Here is a 13390-nt window from a genome sequence, read left to right on the forward strand (position 1 = left end):
AGATTGGAGTGCTGTAACCAATGAAATGATAGTCTAATGTAACCAGTGATAGATAAGCAGACAGACAGTGTTTTTAACACCATACTTGGTTTCATTGTTACCCAGTTTTCTTGTTCTGTGATATTTCTTGGAATGCAGGCAATGACAAAATAAGTGGAGCACCAAGAAGAGGAGGAGTAAGTGAAATGCAACTGCATGTATTAAGAGGTTATTTTATTTTATTTCAGTGATAACTAACTGAAGGGAAATGAACAATGAAATTGAAATTGCCAGTATAAACACTTGGCTGGTCTTTTGTCAGGAGGACACTGCACTCTCTTGGGCCTGAATACTTGCAAATATTCAGTTGAGAAGGTGTCATAAACTCATTTTATCACCTCTTAAGGTGAGTTACCACATAACATGTGGCTGGCCCTCAGTTCACTGGATATTAGAACCAGGATGGTTGCATACGCTTTCTTTCAAGGACAATTGGGGGATCTAGATGGGGAAGGGAGTCCCTTAATGTCAATCATGCAATTCATAGAGACATGCCATGTGTGGATAAGTGTTCTTCTGTTGAAAGATACTACCAGACACTGCCTCTAGTAGTCTGTGACCACCAATTTGGTGTAATTGTTTCCTGAATCATTGTCAAAAGTGACCTTAAATGATGTCCATTGGCTACATTAGGGTTCTAAATTATTACTGTTTTAGATTAAGAGTGTTGTTATTCAAGATGACAGCATTATTTGTGGTGTCCTTTCTGTCAATAAGGATTGTAGAATGGATTTATTTTCAGCTTGCTCTAAGTGATATGATTATTTACTTACTCTTCGATTCACAGCTATGGGAACAACGTGTAACAGCTGCATGTGAAGAACTCGGTTTCCGGTATCCTCTGCTAAGGGAGGCATTGGCTCGAATGAATATACTACTCAATAGAAAAACGCTTGCGGATTTGGCTGTGTGGGAACCTCGGACATTTAAAGTAAGCTTATGCTACATTTATTTCTGTGTTTAGTGTAAAATATAATTTCATTTTCAAATGTTTTACAGTCCAACTCGTGCCTTTATTTTGTCAGCTAAAAATAATAAAAAGTGAGAAAATTAGGACTGTGAAAGTAGAATAAATGTAATTATTTATTAATTTTCTGTTTTAACTTAAATCATTGATGAAGCTCAGAGGACCACACAACTCAGACTGGCCACTACATCCTCCTCTGCCAAATGGAACATTCTGATGTGGTGTCAAGGGGCATTGTGTCAGCACACCTCTCCTGGTCGTTGTCAGGTTTTCAGACCTTGGAGCAGTTACTTATTATTAAAGTAGTCCCTCAGTTGGCATAAAGATGCTGACTGGACTTCTTTCCAGTCCTTCCACTGAGGAAAAATTCCTGGCGTAACCAGGAATGGAACTACTGTCCTTCACTTGGCAACCACATAATGGCCGCTCAGCTGTGCAGATGGACTGTTCATTATTCTAAACCTCTTTTATTTTATTTGAATAAGAGTCGACTCAACAATTTTCTTACTTTCATGTGAAAGAATGTTTGGGTTGAGAATGTGTGTGCATTGTACTTCTATGTAAAATTCTGCTCTACTACAGTCATGTGTAGTTCTTGAATGTGTTCAGTGTCATCTGTCATTGTAGAAACTGAGGCTCGTTTATGATTGAAAATTCATTAAAATGCCCTGCTGCCAGTTTTCTTAATGACGGATGACTGATGGACTGATGATGCTGAATCAGCATTTCAGTGAAAAAAGCGATCTCACTGAGCAAGTAGTAAGCAAAACATTTCCTCAGAGGTAAAAGTTATAAAATTTTCTCTGTAAGTAGTAAATTAGATTTGCATGATGTTCTCTTTTCAGAAGAAATGTATTGCGTGTAGGCATTCGGCAAATCAGTAACAGTGCATCGTGAAATGAGCAGCCCCAACCTACTGCAGAGTTTCTTTCTTTTCCTTTGCTTCAGTCCCACTGTATCATTATACCTTTCCTCTGATGTGGTACGTAAGACAGTTTTTTTGTTGACAACCTAGTTCATCAGTTGGTCGCTGATTACGATTACTTACTTTTCTCAGACTTTTTTTCCTCAATCATTTTCAGTAATTCACTTTCGTCCCACAGGGTGTATACGACCCGGGAGATCCGGGAAAAACCCGGGAATTTTTTCATCCAGGAGAAAACTGGAAAAAACCCAGAATTTTTAAGAATTTCGAGAATTTTTCATAATTCCAGGAATTTTTTGTTTTTTGGTTCTTAGTTAAATTTTTGTGACTTTGACGGGTAAGAACCAATACTCTAACAAAGAATATTACTGTACCTCGCTACTGCAGAATAATACTGCAGCAATAAAACACGAACAAGAGGGGGGGGGGGGGGGGGCAGAGGGGAAAATAAAACTTAAGTTGCAAAGGAAATGCACCATATACAAGAACAAAACACAGTGTTCATACAAGCATGTGCCAACAGCAAAATGTGTCAAAGGCTTTAGGAAGACTAAGCAGTGTTTCATAACAACAAATTGTCTCTGATGAGCGTGACGTCACAACTGTTTACATTAAATTTGTTGGAGCGGTTGCAGACGAGCTTACGCGCATGTGCAGATGTGTCGCATTTGAGTAGTAGCTTCTCCTCGATTCTGGCTACAGAAGTGTGGCAGTTAGCTGTATAAGCAATAGCAGCAAGCAGCCAGATGTTATCCAGAAAATCTGCCCCGGGTGGCAATTTCAGACAGAGGAAAAGACCTTGTTTCACAAAGCGCTTAGCATCCAATGCACGTTGGTCTATCGATTACTCATATGATTTTGAACGCATCTCTGTTGGTTTTTGAACATTTTTGATCAAATTCTAAGTTGATTTCTGAATGAATCGTAAGTTGATTTTTGAATTCATGCACAGTGTATGTAATCTCGCTGCCAGGGGAATCCCCGTCGCATCTAGAAATAAACTTTCCCGCAGACAAAAGGGGACGGGTCTATACGAGCTGAGCGAATAAAGCCGAAAGGGTGAATGACAATCGCTGTTTATGTGGTTGACTGGGTTTGCAGATGATCAGCGTTGTTATAATTACTAGTGAATTCCGTAGGTTCAGACTACCAGAGTGGAAATAAACTACTAACAGGAATAACAGGCAACAAAGATTACGTATTGTCTTCTCCGTGTATCCAAGAAAATGAAATTTTGACAGAAAATTTTTGGCCAGACCGCTACAGTACTAAGGGCCAGTTATACAATCCCTGGCTAGCAGACGCTAAAGTTCTGTTCTGGGAGTAGTGTGGAAAATGCGTTGTACGTACACGTAATAATGCGTAACCAGAGAATAAATGTGGGATAACTAAACTGGCAATTGTGGCAGGGTTAATGAAGTTAACCAGAGAGTAAATGTTGACACTCACAGGAATAGTTACAGAATTAGTGATGACAAGATTGTTTGTTAGAACGAGGAAGGAGAAGAAATGGGGACTCACACAAATTGCGGAAGAATATGACGATTCCAAATTTATATAAAAATTTCATACTACTACTTTTTGATCTCTTCAGAAGCTAGAGAGTATGAATGAAATGTGAAACTATTTCTCAACATAGAACTTTTTGCTTGTAGTAGGCCTAATAGGCAATTGATATTGGTACTTCGTGAATTATATTCTGTCGTGTTATAAAAATGACCATTTGTGCCTAAACAGTCTTGTTTATTTGATGTGTGTAACAATTGCTGCAATATTAGGCAGGCCTATTTTGTTTTATCTAGCAGGCAGTGACAAAATACACGTACTTAGATCGAGAAACCACACCAGTCTTGGGTAATATTTGTATTAACAGCTTTTCTAGTATTAGATGACGACATTTCGTTTTTTCATATAGCAAAACGTTGACTAACTTTGAGGAGGTAATAGACTCTTTCCCAGAAAGGAAAGTACGCCATATACAGCTGTGGCAAGATTAGAGAGGAAAAAAAGCTAGGACTTAAGGACTGAAGAAACGTTTACTGTCTTGCTTGTCTCTTGTCTTTACTCGTTTTATGCATCCTATATTTAATTTTATGATACACAAAACAGCAAGTTATTAGCTAATAGGCAGTGAAGACTGCAAATTTTCTGAAGAGTTCTTGTTCTGCCAGTTACAAATAATCCCATCCAGTATTAATTGCGAGATTTCTTTAAGGATGTCAAACCGACCGACTGGTAGCAGGAGAGGCACCACAGGACATTTTAATTTTCACTGGCCGGAATATAGTTTGATGGCACCCATTAAAAAATATTGCACATTTGAATTCCACAAAGCGAAATACAGACACGTGCGATGGAAGAATGCTGTGTGAAGAGGCTTGGCACTTCACTACGGCACACTTTATGACCAAATAACATGTCTTACATTCCCTCGAACATATAAGTTTTATGTATCAGACATCTTCAGAAAGATGTGCGCTACAAAATGAAGATATTTTTGAAAAGGCGATTTTTTAAATTTTTGGCGTACTACCTCAAACACTCGAGGGAGGGGGAGCGCCACTATCTAATATTGTCTTGGTTCAGAAATATCGTAGATCCGGACCTTATGCACAGAGCAGTCCGAGTTGTAGTGGGGAAGTGGTAGTCTCCACGTGACCTGTGTTTATGTTAAGTGATTTTGTTGTTTCCTCTTCGTTTATTGCTCTCACATTAAATCAAAACAAAACAGATTTCTGTGGCCGGTTGCTATGAAGTGAATTAAAATACATTCACATGATTACGGAAGGCTATAATATATTATTAGTTTGAGATTTTATTTTGTTTCCATCTTTGATAGTCAAGCGTTAATCGCCTTGCAGAACATTGAAGTTATTTTTTTCAGTTTGTTCAAGAAATTTGACTTTTATTGATCTTTTCTGCTGAGGCCAATTTATTTGAAGTGAAGTGTTTAATTCCACATTATTGGCTAGTTTCAACTGTTCGCTGCATTTCAAGTTCACGTTTTCATCTTCTAGCATGTTTGGTATTATGCCATAATAAAGAACCAGACATGAGATAATACGTTACTGGTACTCCAAGAAAATTTCCATCTGAATCTGGACATACGAATGTGCGCTTTAAGCCGAATTATGCATTTTAGTATGGTTCACAAAATTCCCATGCTCTTGGAGTATCCTCTAATGTCTTGTTTCTTTTATGACATTTATGTAAGATCTTTTAATGTTTTACATGTGCGAACATACGGGCTTCCTGCGTCATTGTAGCTGCACAAGTGCGGCGACACCTGTCATCTGGTGCAACTGCTGAAACGAATCTATTTCTAACAGGTCGCGGGAAAATATTCCGAATAGTTGAAACTTCTTGGCAGATTAAATCTGTGTGCCGGACCGAGACTTGAACTCTTTGAGGACGACCATTTAGAATATTTTTGAGCCCAGAAGATCAGACATTTACGTCGTCGTTAAAAATTTTAGTGGCACATTTGTGTGATGTACCTTAAAGTGTAACATGTGCAAAAAAGATCAACACTATGTGTGAAAGCATAGCTTCTCTTGCAGCATATAAATCTTAGAGACCAATATTATATGTGAAAGCTTTTCTTTTCTTGTAGCAACACTATGTATATTAATTTAAACCATTACCTTTTCCTATTTGTGTGTTCGCACTACTTAACAATGATGTTCCTATTGGCTGACTACATCACGTGTCCTGTGCTCTAAATATCCGCTGTCATCGGTTGGTGAATTCTCTTGACAAGAGCTATGACTGGCTTACAAAAGCGCATAGCAATCTTTGATTTCAATCCTTTGGAATTCGAATTTATACTTTCGTAATACGAAAGTATGCTGTGTACATGTTGCTGCACATCAGACGTCTTTCCAAAATGTGCTTTTTCCCCTGAATTTCGTTTTCTAAAGTGCCAGGAAATTCTATGCCGGTGTATAAAACCACAACTATTGAAAGGATTGATAAGTTTTACAGTTCCGAGGAAAAGTGTACTGTTACTTAACACAGAAAAAGTGTATTTTCATTTGGGAGAAAGTATTTTTAACCGGGAAAAATCGGGAATTTTTTTTCCTCGTCCACGTATACACCCTGTCCCAGTTCTGGGTTTAATCTCCATCCTTTTATAATTGTTATAGTAGTGCAAACCATGCTGGGAAGGTGTCCCAGTCTGTTGTCAATTCCATTCACTGTGCAGTCATATATATTGTGTGTGTGGACCAAATTAGGAGCAGAAAACCTAATCAGACATCCATCCATTGTAAGGGAAGGGAGTTGTAAGGTACCCACACAATTGTTGCCCCATGACAGTTCATAGAATGCATGATAGGTGCCAGATGTGAAGAATACCCGTGTAAGCTAAAGAGTATGTGCAAATTTCCAATTTGGAGTGCAGTGACTCCTGGGAATCATTACACTGATAAGCAGTCACTGCTGTGGTGGGGTGGTACCCAGGGGGAGAGTCCCAGGTCAGAGTGGGTGGCGTCATGCCAGATGATCCAAAATTAAGAGGGTCAACCTATCTTACACTGGTGGCTACATGACCCCAGCCCACTTCTCCCATCACACTGTATATTACTACTTTTGTTGAGTAGTACTTTAAACATGAGGAAACTACACTCAGTGAACACATTGGAACTTGGACAAGTTAAAAATATAAGGAATCAAATTTCCACGCATGATTTGATAGGGTAAATTGTGGCACACACTTCTTTATTCACAGTAGTGTAAATTCTTTTATTATCCTTTATTACTCATAGGTGTATCCCTTAAATCTTTTGTTTTTGTACATTTGTTAATGAACTGTGTATGTACTGAGTTGTTCTGTGGCCAAGTAACTTTGATCTATAGGTGTCCACAAAGATTTTGAAGATTTATGAATAAAAGTAGCCACCTATGATGAATGACTGGCCTTTCTAATGTGTCGGAGAAAAATAAAATGCCAAATGGCATGTGTGTCGGAGAAAGTAAGGCTAGGATGGAATAATGATGTTATGGAAAGGATAGGTTGCTGATGATCACGTAGTGAAGGCTTAGTGTTGCAGACAGGCACAACAAAAAGAGAATACTATAAATCCCATGCATTCACACATCTACTTATCTACACTCTGGTGTTCTGTTATAGTAGCTGTGTGTGTGTGTGTGTGTGTGTGTGTGTGTGTGTGTGTGTGTGTGTGGCATTGTTATTGTAGAATGTATGAGTGTTCTACTTCTGAGGAAGAAATTTGTCCAAAAGCACAGATATTTCTTAAATTCTCTAATATTTTTTTGTGTTGTGCCTGTCCTTGACTCAACGCCTCTGTGGGACTTATACTTCCCATGTTGTTAATGTGTTAGTTAAATTCATTGTGGAGCCCTTCAGATATCACGCTATTGGAAGCATGATGGGAGCATTAGTAGCAAGATGGTGACCCAGCTGAAGACATGCTTGATGGGGTATTCAGATTTTGAGTCGCGAGCATGTTAAATTGGTAGGCGCTCATCTCAACATAATGTGCAGAGATATGTGAATGAGACAGAATTTTAAAAGTAATTTGTCAAAACTCACTGTACTACGCCATAGCTGCCCATACGCTAAGACTGTGCCAGTTAGTGCCTTTTTGATAGATAAAATGATGTAAGAGATTCAGAAGGGTAATGATTCTCAATTTCTCGAGAATATAAAATTAGTTATGGCTTTGTGCTTCTTATTCATTGTATGCTACAATATGACAGTATTTATGGTACTAGAGTACCAAAGTGACTTACTTTCAAAGTGAAAGAACACATTCCAAATGAAAACATGAAAAAATTGAGCATCTCTCAGTTTCAAGTGCCTCACATCGTACATTTTTCTAAGTGCCACATAACCACCCCAAAAAGGAACTATGTGACAAGAAGTTTGGGAAAATTCTCCTTTTCCATGTGGATATGTTAAATTTGTAAATTGTCAGCAATGGGGCATTAATTTTCATCTAAAGTTAGTTGAAAAGTGATACCTTATTAGTCATGTTGTAGATATTCATTGAAGAAATAAATGATCAATGTTATTTTCTGACATATTGTTTTATGGAGGAAGAGATTATGTACAAAACAATCAAACCTTGCTTACTAACTGGTCTGAAAATATTTCATTCTTTTGAAATTCAGAAACACCGTATTGTGTATTAGCTTCAATCAAAACCATCATATGAAAACATATAACAATATTATAAAAAGGAAAGTTACTACTCACAATATAGCAGAGATGCTGAGTCGCAGATAGGCGCAATAAAACGACTGTCACAAATAAAGCTTTCGTCGACCATTAAGGCCTTCGTCAACAATAACACAAACACACACACACACACACACACACACACACACACACACAAAATTGCAGTCTCAGGCAACTATGAAAACATGGACATCACTTATGACTGATTACATCCCCATTATTGGACAGCAGACGTCATCTTTTTCTGTGTTAACAGTAGATGGAGCATAATTTTGCTTCTATGAAACTTGGTGCAGTTTGAAATGCAGTTAAAAAATTGCAAGAATCTAGGTCGTTTATTGCACTTTGAATCTGAGACTGAAATCTACTTTTTCACCTGAAATTGTAGTTAATTAAGCATTACAAGAATCTTTAAGGTAAAATGCCATAGAACACTTAAACAATTTTTATTTTGTTTCTTACTGCAATTTTGTTATAAACTATTAGCAGTGAGCAAGAGTATTTATTGCAGAATTTGAAGCATGGTGAGTGGATGTGTGAGCAGAGGTATAAATATCATCCTGTGTTCGAATATCAATATGTGAAGAAAAAAAAAAAAAAAGATTCAGTGTTTGTGTCCATGAAAAGTATTTTGTTGGCTGGCAGATGGTTAAAAACGGTGTGACCAGGTAACATAGCACAGCCTCATGGCCATATCGTACAAAAGGAATCACAAATAATATTTAAGATGATTGATGCCTTGGCTTCTTATTGTAAACAGGTCCTCCAAACACTTTTCGTCTGTACGCCGCTTATTCTTACTTTCTTTCACTTTCCATTTATTTCATTGTCTAGTTGGAGGGACTGTCAAAGGAAGTAACTTTGTATCAAATGTTTTTGTTAATTGCCTAACATTTCACAGATATTAAGAGGGGCAGCAAACAAATAAAAAGCAATGTGGAATGTAAAAGATGATCAACGTGTTTCTCAGAAATCTTTAGCAAATTACATAAATGACTACTTCATAAATACCCCAGTCAGCCTGAATAAAAATTGATTCAGGGGTAGTAGAGCCTCAGTTTCAAGAGAACAAAGTGTTAATTCAATAGTGCTGTGTGCGGCAACCAAATCGAGAGTTCTTAGACTAATGAAAACAACACAGAATAAAATATATTCATGGATTGATGAGATACCTGGTTCAGTCATAATTAAATGTTACGCTTGTAACGAGAGCAGGACGAATATGTGAGCCGCAACACCTCAGACGAGAAATGCAACACCTGGAAACTGTCCTGAGGAGCAATGGGTACTCCACAAATTATATTAGAAGTGTAACAGAGCCAAACACTCGGCGAAGTAAGGAACCAGAAAAAGAAATGTCGGGTACGGCCTTTCTGCCATACATTCCCAGAGTGACGGGCAGAATCGGCCGTATATTGCCCAAACACGGCGTAAAGACGATTTTCAAACCGACAAGGAAGATCAAAGAGTGTCTTAGATCGGCAAAGGAGAAAAGAGACCTACTTGCAATGTCGGGAATATACCGTATACCATGCATATGCGGAAAAGTTTATGTCGGAATGACTGGACGATCCATTAACACCAGGATCAAAGAGCATAAGCGACATTGCAGGTTGGGGCAGGTGGAGAAATCGGCAGTGGCAGAGCATGCACTGAATGAGACCGACCATGTAATAAAATTTGCTGATACGGAAGTTCTGGCTGTAGAGAAGCACTATCACACGTGCATGTTCAGAGAAGCTGTAGAAATACAAAAACACGCGAAGAACAGTTTGAACAAGAAAGAGGAAAGCCTTAAGGTAAACGGATCCTGGCTTCCCGTACTGCAGCGAATGACCGTCGCAGGTAGCAAGAGGAGAACCGCACCGGACATTGGCGCGCCAGGTACATATAGTATGTGGCCGCGAGCTCGGCTCCAGTTCACCACCGGCAATGGAGGGTGAAGCTTTGACAATGCCAGCCACTCGTGCTGGCGAAACGTCACAAAAATCATTAGATGAACGTCGGCCGAAGAACCCGAGACAGAAGCCAATAGGCAGTTTGTCAACAAGTGGCCACGAAAGCCTTAACAATTTTGTAAATGTGCTAGTGTCATAATCAGAATAACTCTCACATCATATGTACATCATTGTCAGGAGGAGTGTTTCTACAAAGATCAAAAATTTCAAAAATAAAATAATTGCATAGAAAAGGCAAGATGTATGAAACGGAAAACTGTAGATCAATAGCTTTGTTATCTGTATTTTCAAAGAGAATGGAGACTGTCTTGAAATACAGAATTACAAATTACCTTGAAAAATTTTTATCCCTTGTCTGTAAACCAACATAGTTTTCACAAAGAATCAACTATTACCCAATTTATTGAAAATGTCACTTTGGGACTATACAGAAACTATAGTACAATAGGAATTAACTTGGACTTAACAAAGGCATTCGATACTACCCAACGTGATATTTTGCCAGACAAATTAGAAGCTATTGGTGTACGAGAAGTAGCAAAAAATGGTTTGTTTTAGTCTTCATAATACGAGACAGGAGTAGAAATTCCCTCCAAAAACATTAAAAAACAAAGTATTGTTTAAAGCCCTAAATTCATACTCTACCAATTTGGGTAGATGATATTTATGTTAATGATATCAAGATTCCAATCAATGTTACTCACATAATCGTATTTGCTGATGGCACAAATGTTGTAACTGATATAAACAAAGTATTGCCAACCTCTGCAATCAGAGGTTTGGAATATTTAAAAAAATTGTTTGAAAATAACAAGTTAACCTTGCATATTTAAAAAAACTAATTGTATATATTGGAGGTAAACAGTCACAGCATGACATGGATCTCAGAATACAAAATAAATAAATTGAGAGGGTAGCTGTCACAAAATTTTTAGGTGTGTGTGTAAATGAAAATTTAGACTGGGAAGCCCACATCTTCTGTCTCACTAACAAATTAAGATCAGCTTATTTTGCATTACATGACATTAGTGGTGTGTGTAGTAGACGGTGTAGCGGAATTGTCTACTTTGCTTACATGCATTCTGCTATTACCTATGGCCTCACCTTCTGGGGTTGTAATAAGAAACAAATGATAACCCATTTCACCCTGCAAATATGAACTATTAGAATAATTACTAACAGTTCAAGGCTAACACCCTCCAAACAGTTATTTCAACATCTAAATATTCTACCCTTACCATGCCGTTATGTCCAAAAACGGTTAATTAATATATAAAAAAAGGTACATTGAAAATTTTAAAACTAACTCATTTGGTTCGTACAATGCAAGAATGTGCAATGGCAGCCATATAAAAGAAAGAGTAATCTTAGGTTTTGGCTTAAGAACAAACAACCATTCAAGGTGTTAGATAGTACATCCAACTTCCAGCACAGATAAAGAAGAAATTGTCTTTATTTAAGAAAGTGTTCAGATGTTTAATAACCAGCTATAAAAGTGTAGAAGAATACCTGCAATAACCTTGTAGTAAATAATTTTTCATGTAACTCGTCAGTCACACATTATGAAACTATTTGCCATGATTTGAATGAGTATTTCAAACAGAAGTGTTAGAACTGGTGTATGTAATTGTCAACTGTGTATGTCATGTAAAATATCTTTTTTGTACATTTATATAAGTAATCAAAGGTATATGTGTAATTTTGAATGAGATTTTGTGTAGGGTACTATGCACTGTACATTCTTTTGTTAGTATCATCATCATCATCATCATCATTGTCGTTATTTTCTGATGAAACCCATGCAGTGTACGTTGTCTCTGGATGTATACTTCTACCACCACCCCTCCTGCTAGTGCTAGTACAAAGAACAAGTTACGATCTAAAACTTCCTGACAGATTACAACTGTGTGCCAGACGAAGACATGAGATTGGAACCTTAGCTTTTCGTGGACAAGTGCTCTACCAACTGAGCTACCCAAGCACAACTCGCGACCCGTCCTCACAGTTTTACTTCTGCCAATACCTCATCTATTACCTTCCAAAAAGCTGTGAAGACAGGTCGTGAGCAATGCTTGTGAAGCCCAGTTGGTAGAGCACTTGCCTGCAAAATGCAAAGGGCCCAAGTTAAAGTCTCGGTCTGGAACACAGTTTTAATTTGCCTGGCAGTTTCATGTATACCTAATTTGAAAAGTGTACAATGTATTTCTGTGTGTAAATGTACATGTTCTGTTTTCAGTCATTGGTGAATCTGTCCTGGAAAAAGGCATCAGAGGATGGGCTGGCTGGTGTAGCAGATCTTGGATCTTCTCCTCCTGGAGTTATCACGAGGGGCATGCTGAAATAGTGTCTAATTTGTGCCTCTTAGTAGCTGGCCAGTTCTTTACAACAAAGAGAACTGTTTAATCACATCTGGTGCATCACCAGACATTCTTGTTGTTTGTATTATTTCTTGTTTAACAATAAAACAGTTTAAATAAGATTTTAATTACTTTTATGTATCTTACAAATAAGTAGCCACGTGTTATTTCTACATCACTTGTACTTTGCTGTGGTGCAATCCAGATATGAACTGCGGAGGAATAGTGCCCGTCTCCATAGCCTTTTGGACAACAGTAAATGTGGCAGTTGCTCTGGTGTTTATTCACTTCATATATCCTGACCAGTGCTTTAAAAAAACAACATAAGTTTTGTTCAGTTCATCACTTCTTTAAGCTTTGAGAAGCTATGTGAAGTCCAGTATCAGAATCATAAAATGAGGTTGTACACATGTAAGAAATCAGAACACATCTAGATGATTCAGACTGTTCATGTAAACATAAGGCCAAGGTTTTGAAATCAGATTTTAAACTGAAAGGATTTCTAGGGGCACATGTGAAATCCAACCCTTATTTAGATTAAAACTGAAGAAATTGTAGAAAATTAAGGAGATGACTATAGAAATCATAGGATAACACAAGAGTTATTGAATTTAATTGATGAAAACAGAAAATGTAAAAATTGCACAAAACAAAGCATACGAAAGAAATACAGACGTTTGAAAATATTGACAGAAAGTGAAAAATGGCTAAGAAGCAATGGCTGGAGGACAGTTGCAAGGCTGTAGAAGCTTGGACAGCTAAGAGAATAATAGATGCTGCCTATAGGAAGAAGAGAAGCAGCTGTACAAATATCAGAACGTCGAAAGACAGGGCAATAGTTTGCACAGAAAGGAAAGCTGAAAGGTGGAGGAAGTGTAAAGAAGGGCTATTGCAAGGCAAAGACAATAATATAGAAAAAGATGAGGTAGATGATCAGATGGG

At 37.7% G+C, this 13390-nt stretch overlaps 1 protein-coding gene across 1 annotated transcript in view; it reads left to right on the plus strand.

Moving 5' to 3' along the window:
• LOC126171716 (39S ribosomal protein L20, mitochondrial) overlaps positions 1–12570 on the plus strand; it is a 34955-nt gene extending 22385 nt beyond the window's left edge. Inside the window, exons 3-4 of the mRNA XM_049920821.1 lie at positions 827–970; positions 12328–12570. Coding sequence (XP_049776778.1) covers positions 827–970; positions 12328–12435 — 252 coding nt within the window. The 3' untranslated portion in view covers positions 12436–12570. The remainder of the gene's footprint in view (positions 1–826; positions 971–12327) is intronic.
• Positions 12571–13390: the final 820 nt, after the last annotated feature.

The sequence above is a fragment of the Schistocerca cancellata genome, chromosome 1 (assembly GCF_023864275.1).
Source record: "Schistocerca cancellata isolate TAMUIC-IGC-003103 chromosome 1, iqSchCanc2.1, whole genome shotgun sequence".
Classification (NCBI taxonomy): Eukaryota; Metazoa; Arthropoda; class Insecta; order Orthoptera; family Acrididae; genus Schistocerca; species Schistocerca cancellata.